The 21053-nt window shown below is 36.8% G+C and overlaps 1 protein-coding gene across 1 annotated transcript in view; it reads right to left on the bottom strand.

Annotated features, from left to right (window-relative positions):
* Window positions 1-21053, bottom strand: part of LOC146139367 (ryanodine receptor 2-like) — a 118091-nt gene that overhangs the window by 30564 nt on the left and 66474 nt on the right. The window contains 29 exon segments of the mRNA XM_083393001.1: window positions 70-174; window positions 895-982; window positions 1371-1498; window positions 2016-2057; window positions 2421-2536; window positions 3479-3687; window positions 4210-4360; window positions 4874-5004; window positions 5769-5828; window positions 6799-6880; window positions 7574-7707; window positions 8315-8416; window positions 8585-8645; window positions 9092-9141; window positions 9687-9808; window positions 10566-10709; window positions 11164-11277; window positions 11740-12036; window positions 12762-12905; window positions 13322-13490; window positions 14432-14595; window positions 15483-15623; window positions 16080-16170; window positions 16835-17055; window positions 17599-17774; window positions 18309-18417; window positions 18704-18824; window positions 19513-19693; window positions 20346-20481. Coding sequence (XP_083249127.1) covers window positions 70-174; window positions 895-982; window positions 1371-1498; window positions 2016-2057; window positions 2421-2536; window positions 3479-3687; window positions 4210-4360; window positions 4874-5004; window positions 5769-5828; window positions 6799-6880; window positions 7574-7707; window positions 8315-8416; window positions 8585-8645; window positions 9092-9141; window positions 9687-9808; window positions 10566-10709; window positions 11164-11277; window positions 11740-12036; window positions 12762-12905; window positions 13322-13490; window positions 14432-14595; window positions 15483-15623; window positions 16080-16170; window positions 16835-17055; window positions 17599-17774; window positions 18309-18417; window positions 18704-18824; window positions 19513-19693; window positions 20346-20481 — 3789 coding nt within the window.

The following is a 21053-nucleotide window of genomic DNA, read 5'->3' as shown; positions in this document are numbered from 1 at the left end:
TTTAACGAAACATCATCTGTCGGTAAAGAAATTAACCACAGTGCATAAGACTTTTCTACGTAAACCCACCAGCAGTCCAGCCGCGTTAGGAGCGGCGCTTTTATCAGCAACCAACACCGACATGTTGTCGATCTGGTTCTGGATCACGAAGCTCTGTTCCTCGCGCCTCAGGTTCTAAAATGAGAATAAAACGATGCTTCGAAATGAGTTCGTTGGGGTTGAAATTTGTCAGTAGTAATAGAAAAAAATGTAATTGTAACATGTAAATGTTTCCCAATAAAAACTCATTGCCTTCTTCAGATAAAAAATGCTTGTACTTTTAGTTCTTGTCATGTACATTGCACACGCTTTGATGTGAATTACAAGAAAGCCTTTAATAATGGTGTATTTGCTGGACCACATCTAGTTGTATGTAGTAAGAAATATGAACATTAACTTAAAGCCACTTTTAACCAGGTCGTTCAACAAACTACCACAACGTAAGCTCACGCATCGTAACTTTTATTCCTAAAACAATGTGCGGGAAAATGAAGTCGCAAGTTGTACACTTCCCTTGAATGTATAAATTGTTTTAACCGATTCATTGTTTGATGGTTTAAGCGTCCAACGTTGCGTTCCTGGCTGATTATTATAAATTTGACCAAAGTATTTTTTTTTTGAGTTTTGTTCAAATGGAAAAAGTGAGTGTCACGTTTCAGAGCTACAGCTATTGTTGGTCTAAAAAATTTCCAAAAGTACATCTAAATGAAAATAACGTGTATAATGGCATTTATAATTGTATAGTTCTCTTTAAACCGATTTAATTGTTGGAAAACAGATGATCCAAATTTGTCGGAAAACAGATGATCCAAATAAAGCCATGTAAACTGAGAGTAACAGAAGGTGTTTACTTACCAGCGATTTCGACCAGATGACTAGAATTTCGGAAACTACTTTGAAAAGCTCAAGCGCCGTTTCGTTCTTCTCCAAAATCCACGACGACCTAGTCGGCAGACAAAAACAAAAATGGTTTGCGAGGAATTGCCTAAACATCATTAGTGCTTTGGTGTAGTAGGTTAAACACGTGTGTAACAGTGGTATATAAAACTTTTACTAATTGTGTAAATGTATATTGGAGATAGCGACCAGTGCTCGGGAGAGAGTCGAACTCAAGCCCTTAGGAAAACGCGACCACCGTTCTACGGACTGAGCTATCAACCAATCAATTGGGCTACAAACGTGAATCACGATTCCATCAGTGTCTGACGCGGCTATATAGAATAGCCTTTAATAACCAAGATTAATCTTACATTTTGAAACCGTTTATAAACTTATTATGGGAGAATAGGTTTAAAAACATGGAAATGCGTCGGAGAAAGCACAATTCTTACTTGCAGAGGTCGATGAATCGAACCAGCAGCGGGTAGTAGGCGTAGAGATCCCGCACCAGAATGCTGTAATCCTCAAGCATCATTAACTCAAGGTCGGACACATCGGACACACGATGGTCGTATTTCACCTGAACAAAAACAGGGAATAATCATGTCAATTGAAATTTCGATACTTTTAACAAACAAAAAAACGGACGTGTATTGTTTTTCGGTGGGCTATTTGATATAAGTTGAATGACCAAACGAGGCGTATATCACAAGATAGAGAACATTGAATAACTATGATAAACTTAACATTTAACCTTTTGTTTATATTATTGTAAGTTGTTTATCAAAAACTGCTAAACGTTTAAAAGGAAAAATAGATTTTGAAACAATTTGGAATGTATGGTATAATTAATAACGAAAATGTATGTCATTTTTGACAGAAAATTTGACTTTAAACTACAAATGCCTTTTTCTTACTTTAAACTTTACTCATCCACAACGTAAAAATAATGACATACATGTTGAAAACAGAAATAGAATGCCGAAACAACAATAATATATATATGTAATCGTATCGGTTGCATTTGGCATTATACACGTTGCGACTGGGTGAAAGGGTTGACGTTAGGGGAAGTAAAATGGGTGACATGTACTTACAAGGTTTAGCAGGTCGTTCGGGTTTCCCTTGTTACCGGCCAACTGTAGAACACAGAAGTGAAGTGAAGTGTGATGATAAAGAAAGAGTGAGTGGGTGATAGTGAAGCAAGCATGACAAGAGTAAATAGAATAAAAAGGTTTACAAGGCAAGGATTACAGTGAAAGAAAACAAGCTTTTGAGAGTGGGTTAATCTAAAGTTATAAAAGCACTTTACCGAGAGAACACACTTCTTGATTACAGAAAGTACTAATAACAGGTTGGTCAGATAAGTGGGTAAGTTGGTATAACAACGAATACCGGCAACATGCAATATATATATTTTAACAGTGGGGTATTAATGAAACAATCGGATGCATGATACTGTATATTACTGGTTTCCTACAACAAAGGTACATCAATCCTACCTGTTCTTCCAGGTCCCGTGTAAGCCTCATCTTTTTCAAGGTTTTGTTCAGAATCGGGAGAAAGTGAGTCTGAAGCAATTCTCCATCGTCGCACACCATTATAGGGAGCGTATATACTAAACACAATACGTACGGCTTAATTTTCCTAAAAGCACCTCCAAAAGTTACAAGGGCGGCATCAAGCTTTTTTGGGCCGCTTACTACTGTTGTAAGTAAGTAAGTAAGTAAGTAATGTTTATTTTTCCGTTAGCGCTTAAATTAAAATACTCAAGTAAGCTATAACAAAAAACAAATTCACGCGCGATACGGCCGGAGCAGCGAAGGGTCCAATGGACCTTCCTGTCAGTTGCACGGTAAAGGTAAAGGTAAAATTAAATTAACTTAAAATAAGGCAAAACTTTTTAACAAATATATAAATATAGCACATAAAAATGTGAAAACAGTACATGCTTGATGTAATTATTTCACCGTTCATGCAATGCGATACATTGAAATGAGAAAAATCGCCAAGTTAAAAAAATCGCCCTACTGCCTAGTAGGTGAATTTGGAGGGAAAGTAATATTTAATGTTGTGTTTAAAACAAGCATTTCCCCTTTTCCCTTTCCTTTTCACTGTAACAACGAAGAAAATACTCGTTTGATTCTTAAAAACTGTAGCTTGCTGCATAGTAAAAAAACAAAAGTTTCTACAAAAGACAAATACCCAAACTTGACAAACGCCCTTGACACGAGAATAGGTAAATACCAAAAATATTATCAGTTTCCGAAGTGAGTTTGCATTTAAGTCTCCCATGCTCGTGTACATGCCTTCATTTTCCTAAATTAGAAAACGTTCCCCGGCGCACTTAAACTCTCCAAAGGTAATAAGATTTACAAGCATAAAATTTAATTTCCTCCTCTCTGTTTAATTTCCTTCTCACAATTCGCCACGAAGTGTGATATTTTGGGGGACAGGGGGAGATCCAGAATTTTTGTTTTTTTGAGGAGGGAGAGTAAAATGTTTAGGGATGACGTCATAAAACAATTAATCTTAACTAATATAACAAAGAGATCCAGACCTGCGATCCGCCGCATCCAATCCGCTTCGTCCAGTCCCAGGTTGTTGTGTACAAGCCTGAGGATATCTCGTAACACGTTGATCAGCGTGTCGTGCGAAACGATCGTACAACAACCTCCCGGGGTTGCAGCGTCCGTATTCGTTGGGTTGTTCTCATTGGATTTCATGTGGATAAAGTCGGGGCCTTGTTCAAGCCACGGCGTTAAGTAACTGGAAAGTTACAGAATTTCGTTGTGAAAGTTCATTGTGTGTTAGTTATACTTGCCGTACTTGATAAGAAACGTCGTCTGACAATAAATCATTTAAAAATTCGTTCAAAAATATATTGATGGTTAGATGTGACTGACAACTGTGCGTCGCTATGATTCATTTTACATTTGGAGAACAAAGCTATATATAGGCACATCTAATTTCTAGATAATATTTAATTTAATTACAGTAATATGCGAGAATTGCAGTAAAACCACTTGAAATAAATCGTTGTTCAATGTGGTAAACAATTTTATTTTCACTTTGTTTATACAATCGTACTTATGCTGTAGCCTAGACTAGCACCTCCCTCGAAATAAAGGTATATTTAAAAAACGTAAAATGCTTAAACCTTATAGAGTGAATACGTATTTGCTTAACTTATCTGAGATCAGATAACACTTGTTAAATTGTATTTTAATATATAAAGTACCTAATGCGAATCCAACTTTCAACTATGTATAGTACGTGTCGAACTCTCACCTGCAAATGAGCGGTAATATGATGTCGATCATCTCGGGTGCTTCGTCATACATCGCCCCTGACTCAGCAAGTTTTTCGATGTCAGAAAGCAGTGTGTTGAGGCTCGGAAGTCGAGGGGTCAGGTGTTCGAGTCTCGGCGGAAGACCGAGCACTTAAAACAAAGATTTAACGCTGCCAAAACGGCCCATTAACCAACATCGAACCTGGTGTACACAGTTAAAATCATTCGTGTTAATTTAGAAATAAAAATAATTCTACGTGTAACTCCTAAGATGTGCTGGTTTAAAGCTTTATTAAATGAGTGAAATTAAATCATACCTAATAACAGTGCTATTCTGCATTCATTTACTGTTGAACAGCGAGTTTCAAATACATGTAAAATCAAAGCTTAGAAAAACTTAGATATAATAAAAAACAGATAATAATTTACATGATTTCACTCAAATTGATTGTTACTTCTGGTGTACAACCTTAAACTAAAACGCCATACAGAATTTAGTTTAAATCTGAATTCTTGACAAATTTGTTCGGATAGTCTTTGGAGATTGTTGTAAATATAACGTCAAACAGAATTTCACTTAAATAGGAATTCTTGACAAGTTTGTTCGAATAGTCAGTGGAGAGCATATTAGTAATTCGGCAAGAAAACGCATCCCACACTCACGTTTTCTGTCCTTGATGCTGAGTATGTTGTAGATGGAGAAGGCGTTGAACTTATTGAGGCGAGGTTCGAGAAAAGCGACGGGAAAGGCGCTCGCAAAAGCCGCCAGACATTCACCAACTTGAGAGCGGTGACTTTGGGAGTGTATATAAAGGTAATTTTTAGTTAATCATACGCCCATCGAAAACTAGCCAATAAAATTGGAACAAAACTGTCAGTGTGGTTATTTTTAAACGTTTTACTGAAACGTTAACTGGCAATTTTTAAACTCTCTTCTTCCAAATCTAACATGTTAAAAGGACCCATAAACGCTAGCCTTAAAATATCTCTAAATGCCCTATTTAACAAGACTTTAAACATGCCTCGATTTTGGCAATTTTAGTAATTTAACCTGGTTGGCGTAACGTGTCGCTACAACCTCATTATTTTTTTATTTGAACGTTCGCCTGGCAAAAGATAAAGTAAAAAAAGGTATAAATCATAAAAGGCTGTGTTTTGCAGGGTTGCCAAAACAAAATAGGAATTAATGTTGTTTGTGGATATTCTCGGCTAAACTCTGCGAAAAAACATAACAACAACAAACAAAACTAACAAGTGAGCGGATGACAATGAACATGCGGTGATGTAAACAGCATGAAACAATCTACTTCTACAGCAGTAGTTCTCCAACCGGGATCCATAAGGAAATTTTAGGTGCTTGATTAACATTGTTTAAGTTTATTTGCTAAAAGTCTTTTATCAGCTGGAACACTTGTCTGATTATTAAGTTGATATTTTACAGTATCTCTTTTTAAGTTTTTTGTTACAAAAATGTTCTTAAAGATTTCAAGGCAGCAAAAAGGGGTAAGTCAAGTGTAAAAGCTTGATAAACCACTGCTCAACAGAAAATCCTTCTTACGTGTCGAAAATCGCCTCCAGTCGTTTGATTGAAAACCTCCGACTGCCCTTGTCCTGCAAACTGCGAGTGAAGATGCAAAAAAATATGAAGCGGCGTGTTGCGATAGTGTAGCCAGCGTGTAAATACAGCGATCAAGCACAAACGTTGTATACAAGGATTCTTTTCCTATAGGGTTTGTCCTCAGGTGTTTACGTTAAGATTTTTATTTTTAGAGAGAAGGTTTTTTCGGATGATAGTTAAGAAGCAAAATAAATGAAATTTAAACATTCAAGGATCGTTTTTTTATGAGGTTGTTAGGCCAAAATTTGCTTTAGCGTTGTTGCCTCCAGATATTAACAAACAGTTTGTTAAGTAACATATGTTGCCTTGTATACTTTTTTACATAACATTTGTCAACAGTCTCACCCAAAGTTCAGGATCAACTACGACATTTAGTTGCATTACCAATGTTTAAAAATTAGTCAATTTAATACCACTTTATTTAGTGTCAGCTTTATAAAATATTTCGGTTGATGTTTTTACTATGGAGCATTTACGGAAAAAGGGATGAGAATCAATGCTATCCTAAAAAGTACGTGTTTTTAACTTCTTTTGTCGGATACAAATATCAGTTAAATGTCACGATACGATTTGCAAACCACAAAAGAGGTTTTGTTTTATAATCTTAGTAGGTAGCCGTGTTTGTCTGATTAAAAAAATACAAACAAATGCTTTAACAAAAATAGAAAGTGACAGATGTCTGTCGGCCTAATTTTTTCTTTTATGAAATCACCGAGAACTGTTAATATGCATTGTTTATAAAAGCTTTACAAATTCGGATTCATCTTAAAAAGAACCATTACGGTAAAGAATGTGAACGCTGCTGAAAATGAATAAGCACAGCCTTAAGCAATAGACTAGGTATGAGCGTTTAAGCAAGGTGATTTGCATCTAAAGACGCTTAAGCGAGACACGCGTTGAGTTCAGTTTTCAGGCAACCTTAGGCGGCAGTGAACTACTAGGTTTCAAAACACAAGCGAAGAATGCTTACCGTTCCACGTATGAGCCCTTCCCAGTACCAAGGCTGTACAGTCCGTTCAAGATGCGATAACAAGCAACCTGGATCTCGTCGACTGAAAACATATATAGCTGTATCATTTTGTTGATATAGGTCGGTAGCATTGGGCTGCTTTAATTACTTTTCTATAAAGATAACAGAAATTATATCTGGTTTAACAAAGTAAATTGTGGTAAAATGGCGAATTAATGAATCGTGACTATGGTTAAATAGCCTAAAACTTTAACAAGGAAAAAAATATGAAAATTTTAAGAATTAAGCACAAAATGTGTGGCGTTATAGTTATCTTTAAATGAGTTTGGTGAAAGTAGTTTCGCGCCGAGGAGGGTCGGTCGGTAGAGCGATCGACCCGATTTAGCCAGAGGTTCGAATCTCACTGCAGGCTAGTTGTTTTTCTAGCTTGGCCTTGCTAGCTTTCGGTAAGCCTTTCAAGTAAAGTGTACGATACTTTTAAATAACGTAAGAGTATCGATACTGCGACTCTTAGGGCGAACAATATGTGACTGCCGGTTTTTGCATGATATTGTAAGCGAATTTATTTCACGTGGTATTACGAGTTTAACTCAAAGCAGAAAACAGGAAATTCTGGAAGTTGACAAAATGCGTCAAACAGTATGCTGAAAGTCTAAATAATACACGTAGGTAGGTGTTGTCGTCACAACAGGCCAGGCTGTTGACCACATTCATGCTGCTACACTTGGCCACTTTGTTATGAAAGCAAGATATGTAAAACAAAGGGTATCCTTACGTAGCAGATCTTGTCCAAAGTTGTGTTTTCTCAGGTGGCGAAACAACGTGGTGAGCAGAGGGAGCAGGCAGTGAGTGACATAACTCGTGTTCTGCGCACCGCTCATCCATTTTTCGAGACGGTCCACTCGACCGCTGACAATTAAAGGGTCGCAATTAAGGGATACACACATTGAAGTATGTCGGTTGCAAGAACTCTTTAAAGGTTGCATGGGTCGCAAGTGTTAAAACGCAAGACCTGACCACAGAGTTCGAAATATTAGGACATTTGAACTGTAGTAGTGAAGCAGGAAGTCAACCTGGACAATGGAGTGGGCCTAATTGAATCTCTTAGCGCAACAGTATACACAAGTGGCTTTACTGTATACCTTTTTAAATATACAATTAAGGCAGCACTGCCTTTTGCAGATGAAAGCGTAAATTATTAATAAAAGTTTACGTATACAGGCTGACTATAGCAAGTTGTATAGCCGTGGTTAAGTCGGATAGAGGCAGTGTATAAGAATGATAAAAATTAGCTTATTGTTAGCTCGACAAGATAACGACCAACGAAATTATAGCACAGGCTCAACTAAAAAGTAATATTAGTAAGAATTGCTTTGGTAGCGAATGTTTTACACAACTTGGAGTGAATGTTTAGAAGATTTTTGTAGTAAAAATGATTTCCAATTAAGTGTTAAGGTTTTGCGCAAATGGTACATCAACTTACTTTGAAATGCTGGTACAATTTTAAAAGTTTTACCTTTTTATGTAGTTGAGCATCTTCTTTAAATCCTCGGCTGCGTTGTTGAAAAACGTGGTGAGTGATTGTTTCAGTTGATCAGGACAAGATTTTGTGACCGTTCTAAAATGAAAAGCAGCGGTAAACATGATAGCCAAATTTTATCAAACCATTATAATTATGTTTTAAAATGCTATGAAATACCCTGTAAAATGTCAACAAGAACTTCGCTTTAACATGGTGTAGTTCAAACTAACGTCCTAAATAGTTTTGAGTCAACGCAATACTCACGAAGCATCGATGCATTCTGCCAGAACTTTGGCGCAACTTATGCCAACTTGTGCGTCCACACCTGCGACAAAAAGCAGAAATATGGCATTTTAAGCATTGCTTTCCGACGTATTGAACTTTGCAGAGGACTTTTTACCAATTTTTTATTTGGCGACCCATTTTACTACCTTTTTTGATTTTCGTGGCAGGCATCCAACTTTTGCTGAGATATCATTTGAGGGTTATTCAAAGATATAGTAACATAGTAAACAAATGAATATAAGCTTAAAACGAAAGTTAAGTACCTTTAACCACAACAGGTGATTCTGGTGACATAATAAAACAACAAATATTCGGTCCACGTTTTAAACAGAATAATTGAAAACAATGACGTTGACTTAAAAGCGGTGCTACACGTCCATTTATCCAAAGACTATATACACTTAAAATAAACAGGTTAGATGTTTCAATGATGACTGCATAGTAAAGATGGGCGATGCACCTTTAAATTTATACAATATTACTAACCGAAGAAAGATGTTTTCTGTCGGAGTAGCGAGGCCATTTTGCAGAAGAGTCTAAGAAAAACTCGGTGATTACTGATTACCACCTTAACACATAATAGGTATATATATATATATATATATATACCATTATATCAAATTGTTACAATCTTAACTAATAGACCAGTTTGGACTAAGCTGGTCATCAAAGTTTAATTCATCTACCAAAAACATCGTGACCTGCTTATTAATAAAATTAAGCTGGCATCATTAATTCGACAAATATAATAGACCATTTCTTAAAACGGTTACTGGGAACACTTTGTGAAAGAAAAAAAAAAAAAAAAAAGACTGATACTCACTAAACCTCACACGAAAGGTATACCGAAGTAAAAAGATCCAATCAATTTTTTTTCTTAGAGCCAAGAGGTTGTAGCGGACTTTTGGCACCCGATCACGGGGTGTTGTTTTTAAAGTACCCTCTTTCGGAACGCGATTACGGTTAAGCGTCGTCTTCAAAGTCTAGTTTAAGACGACACTGAACCGTGATCGGGTGCGCGAATGTCCGCTACAACCGGTTGGCTCTGAGAAAAAAAAAATTAAACTTCAAAGTCACTTACGTGGTCACCATCTCCTTTTCCTTGTTAGAAGCGAACGACATTCCCTCGTCTGCCCTCCCGGACACTGTGACGTAATAAATCTGCTGCGAGTTGAAGTAAGAGTTGATCAACGGGAGCGCGACCTGTGAGATAAAGCGTTCGTATTGCCTGGAATAATTGAACTGAATACAACTACTATTATAAACGACACATAATGTGGTAAAATTGAAAAAGGTATATTAAATCTTACGTTACTGTTTGATCCTCATTTTAGAATAAATCCTCTATAGTAAGCTACCCTTTTTGTGTTAAAAAAATTGTAAACACTTTGACAATTTTTACCTTTTCGCATAACATAGGATATGAGACTTTAAATACCTATTTATGTAATGTATGCCATTTTCGAGTACATACTTATCAAAAATCATCAATGTAAATTTATTTTTAAAACAATATCCTTTATAGCCACTTTTTCAGATAGACACCTTTATAACATTCTACCAGAAGCGCCAGGAAAAGGCTATAAAACACCACTTATGTGCGACGATGCCATTTCCGAGTACATATCAAGATATATCAACTACTATTATTGATGAAACCCAATTTTAGTGAATTACAAATATAGGCGACATTTTTTCGAACATGTTGTCGAGAATATAAACAAGAAAATGCAACTAAATAGTTTGTGCATCAACTGCATTGTTGTTTTCGAGTAAGTGAAAAACATAAAAAATATAGTCCAAAGTTATTAGAATTAGCGAGCTATAGTGGTAGGTCAACATTTGAAAAAAGATTCTTCCTACAGAATAAACATTAAAATCTTATCAAATACATCGTACATAAAAACATATTTTTCGAGAACACATAAAACATCTCACGATACAATTTCCGCTAAAATACCTTCGCGAAAAACTTGATATCATCTGAAGGCGTAATATCGTGGAACCCAGGTGGAACAGGCAGACTGCTGCTCCCCAATAATGCCTCGTGACGCATCTTACTGCTTTCCACTGCTTCCAGTACGGATGTTATGTACTTCGAAGCCTGGCAAAAATAACAGTATTTCACTCAAAAGAATTGGCTTAATTTTCCGACTTGTGGAACATTGAAGTTACAACTGCCGCTTTATTTAAAAGCATGTTTGTAGTTTCACTACGCTGATAAGATTTTTAACAGACGTTTATTTCTCTCTAGCGCATGTTAGTCAATTGGTCAGGCTATTCAATTCAACAATATTTTACTTATAGTACAGTTCCAGTCTAAGTTGCAAATTTCTTTCGAAAATTTATCTTAGCAGAATAAACTTATTTAAAAATGAAATAGTACTGATAATTATTATACTTCGACAAATGCTAAACTAGTGCCGTATTCTAAAAATTATTGCCACACAATCTGTATAATCAGTTTGTCATACACCGATATCTTACCAAAGCACATTAAAAAAAAATGTATAAACCTCTATTATTTAAAAAAATCAAATTATTGGGAGAAAATTCACCTCGTCGACGTAACTAAGAATTCTCGATAATAACATCGTTGAAAATCGCTTTTCCACTGACGACTTGAGCTCCGTTTCGTCCTTTTCCTCTTTGGTAATCATGTAGTTTTGGAACTGTTCACACAAATTGTCTTTGGTGAGTATAAGATTTAACGAAACACGCACACAGAAAAAACGAATTAAAAAAATAAGCTATAATATAAGCGACCATAGCATTGATTTCGAGGGGAAAAAAATTAGATTTTTTTAATCTAAAGACGTAAAAAGAGTCAGTTCGATGGTTGGTTTTATCAAGAAGCTAGCCTATTTTTTTATGTATAACTAAATATTTAATTTAAATGTTCTAAATCGTTTGATAAATCTATTATCGATTTACGAAGACCATATTTATATGACTTCTATAGCCTACAAGTTCTTACTTATATTTTCCAGGTACTCAACCATTGGGATATAAATCCATTCATAGATGTTATGTTAGATACTCGTCTACTATATTCTCACTTTTTCTAGACTCCAAATTCTTATTAGAAATTGAAAAAAAAAGAAATACAGATACACAATCTATACCCCACTCACCTGCAGAAACTTGAGCATGTCGTAGGCCTTAGATCGATCTCTTTCCTTTTCCTTGGCGGTCAGGCGATCGTAAGGCACCAGCATTGGGCTTTGTGCTACCGCAGCCGCAGCGTTTTGGAGCTGCGATCCCGGCGCATTCATGGCTTTGGCGTCGATGTCTGCTAGCTTCTTGCGAGCCCAAACAAGGTGGAAGTTCTCGGCAAGCATTTCGGCGGTAGTCGAGGCTTCGCGACTCAGAGAGACGCCGCTTAAGTCGTACGGCCGAGGCGAATATCCGTGCGGAGAGTCGTTGAGGTTCTGAGGTGAACGAAGGCGGGAAAACAAATTGTTTTAAGTCTGTTAAATCCATAGAGCTGAGGTTAGTTTTCCGGCATATTGTAAATGCGTTGGAGAGTAAGGGAAAAAGGGAATTGTGGTGCAAGATTCTTCGACGAACGAGGGAAGAACAATTTGTTTAAGATCGGGTTCGAACAACAATATGTTTGCTAGAGTTCCGCCATATTGCGAATGCGTTGGAGATTAAGGAAAAGGAATGTACTGTGTCGTTCAGGTTCTGCATCGAACGAGTGTGGGACAAACAATCCACAAGACAGTTATTAGCCGTCCGCCATATTGCGAATGCGTTGGAGATTAAGGATAAAACAGGTTACGAGTATATCTTTATTTTAAAAAAATATCAAGGCCGTAATGAAAGGAAACAAGTTGTTAGGTTATATTAAAATAACTTTATTGTATTCCACCAGGCTGAAAAAACAATTAAATATAGATGTTACGAACGTCCATTGCAACTTTTCTAAATATTTTTTTACTCAACGTTATCAAGATTTAGGCGGGTATTGACAATACAGACATTAATAACAGTCTGATAATTTTAGCAAACCCCTAACGGCAAAACAATATTATGTAAATCAATCTCAACTTTTTGGAATTATTTTTCGTCTATACCCTCCTCATGAAAACACATTTTAAGGTAGCCAAAGTAAACAAATATTACCACAAGAGAATCAACCATAACGTCTTACCATTGTGCTTTGGGAAGAGCAGCGTATCTTGGTTCCAGCCTGGTTGAACGATTCCATCGTCTCCTTGGATTTACTGATCGACCATCCCCAGGCACTTAACGCCTTCAGTCCCTCACGTACCGACGGGCGATAGACGTCTTTCTCCTGAGGTGCAAGACGTAATTAGGAGAAAAAATGGTAGATGCTATACGTTTTGTTGAGGTGGAAATTATGATTCATTCGTGCAAATAATTTTTAAACTATTATATAAAGAACCGATGATGTGAAATTATTATTTTTTGAATCCCATCCAATAGTGAAGTCTTTTTCAAGGTACATAAACTTATTAAAAAGTGAAAATCTTACTTAAGTGGACAATGTCACCGTGTACAGTAATCGTAAACATTTAAATGCTTTACCCCATAAATCGGTCAAAAAACACGTACACTAAATTGTCTACGGTTAAAAACTTTTCGCTGCAAACAAATCGGTACCAGCAGTTGGTGTCTAATATCAAACAACAAAAATGATTAAATCAAGGGTGCCTCAAGAAAACTCCATGAAATTATTTCAACATTTACCCTGTCGGAGAGCAGTCTGTAGGGTTTGAGAAGCGGATGCTGCTTAAGCTGATCAGAGTAGTGTGGGCCGTATGCCCAACCAGAAGCAAATCTCTCCATGGCCCAAGTGTCGTGCCACTGCTCCGAGTACTTGTTGATAAAGGTCTCCAACTTTTCAGGTATAATTATTCTGGCAAACAAGTTGTTTATACTGTTAGGCTATACTAGTATACATGGCTAAGCGAAGCTGTTTATATAAGATACCAAAGGGCGCGTTTTTATTTAGGATACATCAAGCCAATTGCTGTGCTCTGTATTCAACAGACATATAGGTTTACAATTATGTGGCCAAAGCCATAGCGCACGTCAGTTTATGTTAAAGCGTTTGCATTAAAGAGAAGAAAAGCTGTTATTCTTGGTTGACCTGTTTTTCAACTTAACTTCGTCTGATGTCCTGCGATTTAACTTTCATTGAATGAAGAGATACTATAGTTATTTTACAGTTTGTCTCGAGCGTGTATTAACACCGTAAACGTGAATTAGGTCGAAAGCTTGGCTTGAAGTAAAAATATAAATATTTTCTTACGATTGGAAACAGTGTTCCCAGACTATTCCTAAATGGGCCAAATCCTTTGGTTACAATTAAATGCTGATTGGCCGACTGATTTAACTTTAAAAGACTAAACGGGATTCAGTACATATTAAATTATATACTTGAAAAAAACTAAAATTGAATGTTTAGCTCATCTGAAATTGAGATCCAAATAAACCACAAAAGGTAAAAAGATCTAAAACGACTATATTAAAAGACAGAATTTTAGTAAAGTTATTTTTAGATCATTTTTAACCTTTGTGTATTTTTGGATTTTATGACATGGATAAAAGATCTGTCAGTGTTGGAAAATACTTAGATCAACAACTGGCAGTGTCGAACAGGCTTAGATCCAAATATAAAAAATAAAAATAATGGCATTATTATTATTATAATTTTTTTATTATCTAAAATTTACCGTTAGAGTACTATTACACTTTTGAATCTTGCGATTCCGAACTCAAACAATAAAATTATTCTCAGACAATACAGTTATATAAGTGCATTGTCAAAACAAAATAAACCAAGCATAGGCTCACCCTTTCGTGTCGACAGGTTTCGGTGTGAACCTGCCGTCGGCGTCCATCGAAGGTTGTTGGCGAAGTTTATCCAGTATCGGTGACAAGGCGTAGTCGGGAGGAAGAGCGTTGCCGATAGCGCACAAACATGGAAGAACTTTCGAGAAGAGATTCTGGTCGTACTCCTTGGGAAAATGCATGGTGTCATATATTATGCTACATTCGCCCGAGAAAAGCCTTTTAAATCTGTTTCAATATTATCATTTTTTTCAATCATTGGGTACACTATGCACGGATCTGTAATGTATCTTGCTAATTATAATCAATTACAAGCCAAAAAGGTCGAGTAAATCGACACCATCTTGATTAGGACGTTTCGATACGAGCATTAACTGAAGATGATACAAGCTCGTATCGAAACGTCTTAATCAAGATGATGTCGATCTACTCGACCTTTTTGGCTTTGCAATTCATTATTCGATCATATTTTAAATTTGTATTTTTAGGGTCAATATTAGAAATTCAATAACTATATTTTTTCAAATCTCACTTGCATTTCATCGCCGAAAAAAAACAGCGAAGATGTCGATAAAATTAGTAAATATTGCGACAAACTACGAGGCACACAATTAACAAACTGCGATTGTAAAAAACACATAGTACTATACTTGGTCTTATATATTGTTCTCTATTTTTAAACTATAGAAGGTGACAATGGCGACCGCAAGCATTAAATGGATACACAAAAAGATAAAAACTTCTAATAAGATGCCTACCCTTAGTGGTGCTTGTTAACCAAACATTATCAATTTACATCGGGATCGAGAATATAAGTATAAACGATAATTATCAATTAATAATTTATATATTGACAAAGATTTCCTCTTCGTGCAATTTGATCTTGAGACCTTACTCTTCGTTCTATACAATGCAACGTTTAAATGAATTAATGGTACGTTTTTTTTTATCCTTGTTCAGCTAGGTTCGAAACATTGGTTTTAACAGTACAATGATGTATAAGAATTTTCACGGCCTCATACTGCGTAATAAACTAATCTAATGTGTTTCTTACCCGCTTGGCGAGCGAGTCAAAGAGACCCCAGAAGAGAACCATAGTAAGATGCTTTTCTTCGTCGGTTGCACGACCGAACTCAACGCAGCCATCTTGCAAGTAGTAGTACTTCCAACAGCGGGTGTAATGCTGGGTCAGCAACTTAAAACGAACAACAAATACAAGGTTTAGCTCACATCAAAGCCTCTTGGGAAATGTGAACAGCGCCCTTTTCCTTATCAAAACAGTTGAAGGCGTGACAGCAAATTTTGAAAGGCAATAGAGTTTTAAAGGGATGAAGTAAACACTACCAATAAGAAAACCTACAACAATTAAAATTTTATTGGTGGCTAACAGGTCGTCTCTTTACCAACTGAGCTACTATGACTTTGGGTATAAAAAAAACAATACTTCTATGATTTTCTGTTCTGACGATTTCGACATGGAGTGTCCAAATTGGTGTTAGGTATATACAGAACAGCAGTTTAAACGTTTTGTAGGATTGTTCTACTCATAATTGCTTTACAATTCGTTATGCTGCACTCCAACAAGTCATGAATTCGTTTATGTTTGTTAAATTTTGTGTTGTGTATGTATTGTTACTGATCGACCACTTACCCTTATTGGGATGAAGGTTTCCTCAGTGAGAGATGGGACGTCGAAGGTGAGTTTGCGAAGAAGCCCTTGCAGAAGAGTCGGTCGCAGAACTCTGCAGTGTTATAAGTATTGATCAAGTAAGTTCAATATTAATCAAGTGAGTTCAATATTAATCAAGTAATCAAGTAAAATTACAACAGAGTATAGGGTTTTGCGTTTCACAGCTATTAAAATACAGGGGTGTTTTTTTCTACTCGTTTTAATCTCTTTCCCCAGCGTAGAATAAAGGTAATATTTTAAGCAATCGAAAGCTAAAAACAAAAGTAAGTGTTGTTTAAAAGGCACATATGATTCGCAATTTTAATTTTATTGGGTACAGTGTCTCAGAATAGTAAGACTATTGCTACTTTCAGGCCTTCACCTAAAGAAATAACCATAATTCCATGAAAATTGTATTTAATTGTACAACTTGCCCAATTAATCTACATCGGGGCGCAAACTAAATAACATGTAGCTATACCGCCGATGAAAATGTATTAAAACTGTTTTCAATTGAATATCAAGCGCTCATATAAAATACCGTTCTAAATTGGATTAGTTTACTGCTTTCAGGCATTAAGCCTAACAAAAATCGCTGCGCCATTCAATTGTGTTTAATTGAATATAATTTAAAATAACCAATTATGACTTTAATAGACAAAAAAACGTCTAGAATCTCCAAATGGATTTTAACTGTTTGTTGAACAGACCCACAAAAAGCGACCAAGTTCGTTTACCCAGCCACAGCCACCAGGCAATCGCTTATCATCTCTTTCTGCGCCTTGGTGAGCGCCCGACCACGTGACATACGGTAGACGGTGTGCAACACTTGGTCAAGCAAGGCGCTCCGATGCTGCGACTGCTCCAGCAAGGTCACGTGGCGAATGATGAGCGGAAGTACACTGTGGCACATGTGACGGTTCAGGGCTAAGGCCATGTTGGAACAGTGCAGGGCAGGCTGTAATAGAAACACAAAAAAATAAATGAGAATTTTTTGTTAATGAAACTAAAATAGAATCACTAGAAATAAGGAGGAAAATTTTCTTTGAGCTAGATCAGTGGTTCGTTTTTTCCACATTTTTTCTTGTTGCACCCCTTTTAAATCACCAAACAACGAACCCCGATCAAATAACCAACCAATTTTCGCTCAAACAACCAACCAATTCAACAAAAACTTGTTACTGCAGAAAATTCTCCAACAACGGCCTAAAAGAAAACAAACAATCTTTTGGTAAAAAAAGTGAAAATGAAAATATAAAAACATGCATCTCACTAAAAAGGAGAAAAGTTAAGTTTCACGGTCACGAATAGGACCTTTGAAGCAAACGAAAACAGGAAATATATATATATATAAAAGACTAACTATTTAACCCTACTGTTTGGAACATAACTGTTGGGAGGTTATTAGTTGGACGTAGTAAGAACACCAACACCCTCTACCTATACCTAACTACTGCTATAAAAACAAAAAAAGACAAAAAAAGGTCTTTCAGCCTTATACCGTGTCAAGTTGCGCTGCTGCCTTCATGTCGGGCAGGAGTCCGACCTCGAGGATTCGTACCAGCATTTGTGGACTCTCTATGCCGTAAACCCGCTGTAGGAAGAGAATCATGGCCGACTTGTGGTCGGGGACGAAGCACGCCGACAGGTCTGGCTCGCGGATGTGGCTCGAGCCTTCTGCTCATAACAAAACGCGTTAAAGACACTTCTGGCGTAAAGTTATATACAAGAAGAAGCCTGGGTGGGGTAAATGGTTTGTAACCAGTACACCGCATGTGTTCAACAACTGTGATCCAGCCCTTCTCAAGCTGTTTTTTGACCAACGATTACGGCTTACGTATCATATGTTACGCAGTAATCCATCGAATCTGTCGATCAATGATGCAAGCATTACATGGTCGTGGGTTCGAACCGCACGGCAGACTAGTTTTTTTTCTAGCCTGCCTGGTTTGCACCATTGATCGACAAATTCGGTTGGTCTGCGATGGCTTCCGGTGTACTAGTAATACGTAAGCCGTAATCGTTCCTCAAAAAGAAGCTTCAGAAGGGCTAGATCACAGTTGTTAAACACATATGTGTCTGTATCTTTCATTGAGTTTGTAACTAATTAGGTGATAATCCTTTGTTCATCATTATCTTGGGTTTAAAAACGTTGTTAACTAAAGTCCAAAGTAGCCTAATATCGGCCTAAACTAGCAACTTAACCCTTACCTCTCTCAAGCCTTGGTAGATCGAAAGGGAGGCTTATAACTCCGATGAGATCTTCCAGTGGAACCAAACTTCGCAGGATCGCCCGAATGCGGATGGCCTCGCTTTTGCCCTGGATGAAGACAGAAAGTATTTTGTTTAAAGTTATGAGATTTTTGTAGTTGCACTTCAATATTTTTATATTTTTATCGTTGTAAATAACTGTAACCTGAACTTGGCAATTCCAAAAAAATGTACTGGAAAAAAATGAGATTTTTTTTGTAAAATTTTAAGTTTTCTGTAAAAGTTTAGAAAAATAATATTTAAAACGTATGAGAAAAGGTGTATGCGTACGCGGGTATGGTGCACTTGGTCATAGCACCAAGCAAAGGTGGCGTTATAACCAAGTGAAAGCTCACCTGTGCGATGAGACTCTGCTCGGGAGCGCATCTTCCCAGTAGGTCGATGAGAGCTGAGTAAAAAGCGAGGATCGAAAATCCCATGTGGATTTCGTCCTCGTCGTCTTCGTCATCCAAGTACCTGTGACGTCACAAATAAATTAGTTCTACTCACAATATTTTGTATGTTGCCTGTCTAAAAAATAGCACTCAGTGTGAATTGAAACAGCACTAAGCGATTGATACTTCTGCTTAAGAACTTAAACCTTTAACAGTTATAGAAGATGAAACCTTAACTGCCTTAATTAAGCAAAATATTAGAGCGGTGTGAATCTTCCTGTTATCGATAATAGCATGCACCTCCATGGCGAACTGCATACCTTGAAACTTAGTGAGATTAGCGGTTTTATATCGGGTGGTGACATTGACTACAAAGTGACGGTAAACTAAGATTTCTACTTGGCTTGACGATCGGTCAAATTTAGCAATAGATTAGATTTAAAAAAAGTGGGAAGAATAATTAACTTGTTGGTTCTCAAACTTTTTGAGACAAGCCTCCTTTTTACAATTTTAACAAAACTCGCGCCCCACTTTGTTTCAAAATCAAAAACACAAAGCAGAACAGCAATTTATTCCATGCAAGTTGCATTAATGCGAAGTATGTAACTGCTATTTGGATACCAAATGTTTAATTCAAGTATTAGTGGCAGGGAAATATCACTTCGCCTTTCAGTTTAGTCATAATTCATACAGAGTTTGTCAATTTGTTGCGCCCCCCTTGTGAACATTACACGGCCCCCAGTTTAAGAACCACTGCTCTAACTACTCACTGGTGATGCAAGTAGGCGGGGTCGGGACAGTCCCGAAGAGGGTCCTTGCATATCTGCAGCGCCTCGGTGACGGCCGACAGCAGCCCCTGGCCCCCTTCACCCCTTAAGCTGGGACTAAAGCACTCGGGACGACGGATCAGCTGACGAACAACCAGGTTCGCGTTCTCTTCGACACTTTCCCCTGCATTAAAAATTGTTATAGTTTTATAAGTTGTTATAGTGTTCACGTAAAAGAAGATGTAAAAAAAGTTTAAGTGTTAACAACTGTTATATTGTTACATAACTGTGCAATTTGTTCGGTAATTTTGCCTTGTATTTTGGGCCAAGTTAATGACTCCTGTTTCAGAAACGGCAAAAACGGATCTTACAGTGACGAAAACTAAAAAAATCAATAAATAGCTTTGGGTAAGCTACAAAATCAAATCTCCCAAGAGTTTAATTTAGGAAAAAATAAATTACTCATGAACTCCATTTTGCTGGTAATTTTGCCTTTAGTATTTAGAAATGTTAGACAAGCTAATTTCTCTCTTAGTTAAACATTTGAAGAACAATTCCTTAATGCGCAAACATCAAATGTAATTGAACTACTAATTTCAGTTAGGCACAGGAACAAAACTAGGACGTATAAATTATTTTGTTGTTAACTCTCACCCTTTATGTAAAATACGTTCAAAGTGACAAAACTGCTTTAACAGTAAGTGATTTCTTTTCAGCGATTTATTTCATTTTCATTTAATTTCTATTAGAAGTTGTAGCGATTATTGTTTTCTTGTGCGATCAATGCGGTTTACCAAGAATGACCAACTATTACAGTGGACTGAATATTCTCCTACCATTAACGAAGACGGCGTGTTTAAGGAAGTCCAGGTATCTTTCTCCTTCCACCGGATTCCATCCGATGTCGGGGTAGCCTTTCCTCAGTAATATGCTGGAGCTCTGCAAGCCACACTCGGCAAGATTCTCCACAAGCTGCAGAAAAGTTGATTTTGTTGTTAAACTCAACCAATTGAAGGTACTTTGGTAAATACAATGCGAACCTCTTTAGGGTTCATGGTCTTCAAACATTTCGGTTAAAAAAATATTTTTTTGTAAAATAAAATAAACGACTGTTGGGTATATTTTCCGAAACAGTTTCTGTGCAGCTAAGCAATTAAGCATAATTAAACATATTATATGTCAAGTGCCATAATATACGGGTTAATATATTAAATCAACAGATTACGAAGGATCAGCGCTTTATCCCAACCACCAAAAGGTTGTACCCTTCTTTGTACAGCTCGTGAAACAAACTTGTGCATTAATGGCTTAAAAATGCACCTTTTCAGTCATTTATTTCGATGTTTTTCTCAACATTAGTTAATATAGTGAAGTAAGCAGGGTTAAACAGTAAACAAAACACCAGGTCGCATGAGACCGGAAAAGGTTGAAAATGACTAAGTTGTTGAATTGAAACCTTTTGTAATTTTGACAATGGGAGCAACCGGCAACACATATATTTGTAAGTCATCACGAAACTTTAACCAAGATCGCACAAAAAAATT

The sequence above is a fragment of the Ascidiella aspersa genome, chromosome 6 (assembly GCF_963924565.1).
Source record: "Ascidiella aspersa chromosome 6, kaAscAspe10.2, whole genome shotgun sequence".
Classification (NCBI taxonomy): domain Eukaryota; kingdom Metazoa; phylum Chordata; class Ascidiacea; order Phlebobranchia; family Ascidiidae; genus Ascidiella; species Ascidiella aspersa.
The sequence above is the reverse complement of the archived record's forward strand: the minus strand, read 5'-3'. Positions and strand labels throughout refer to the sequence as shown.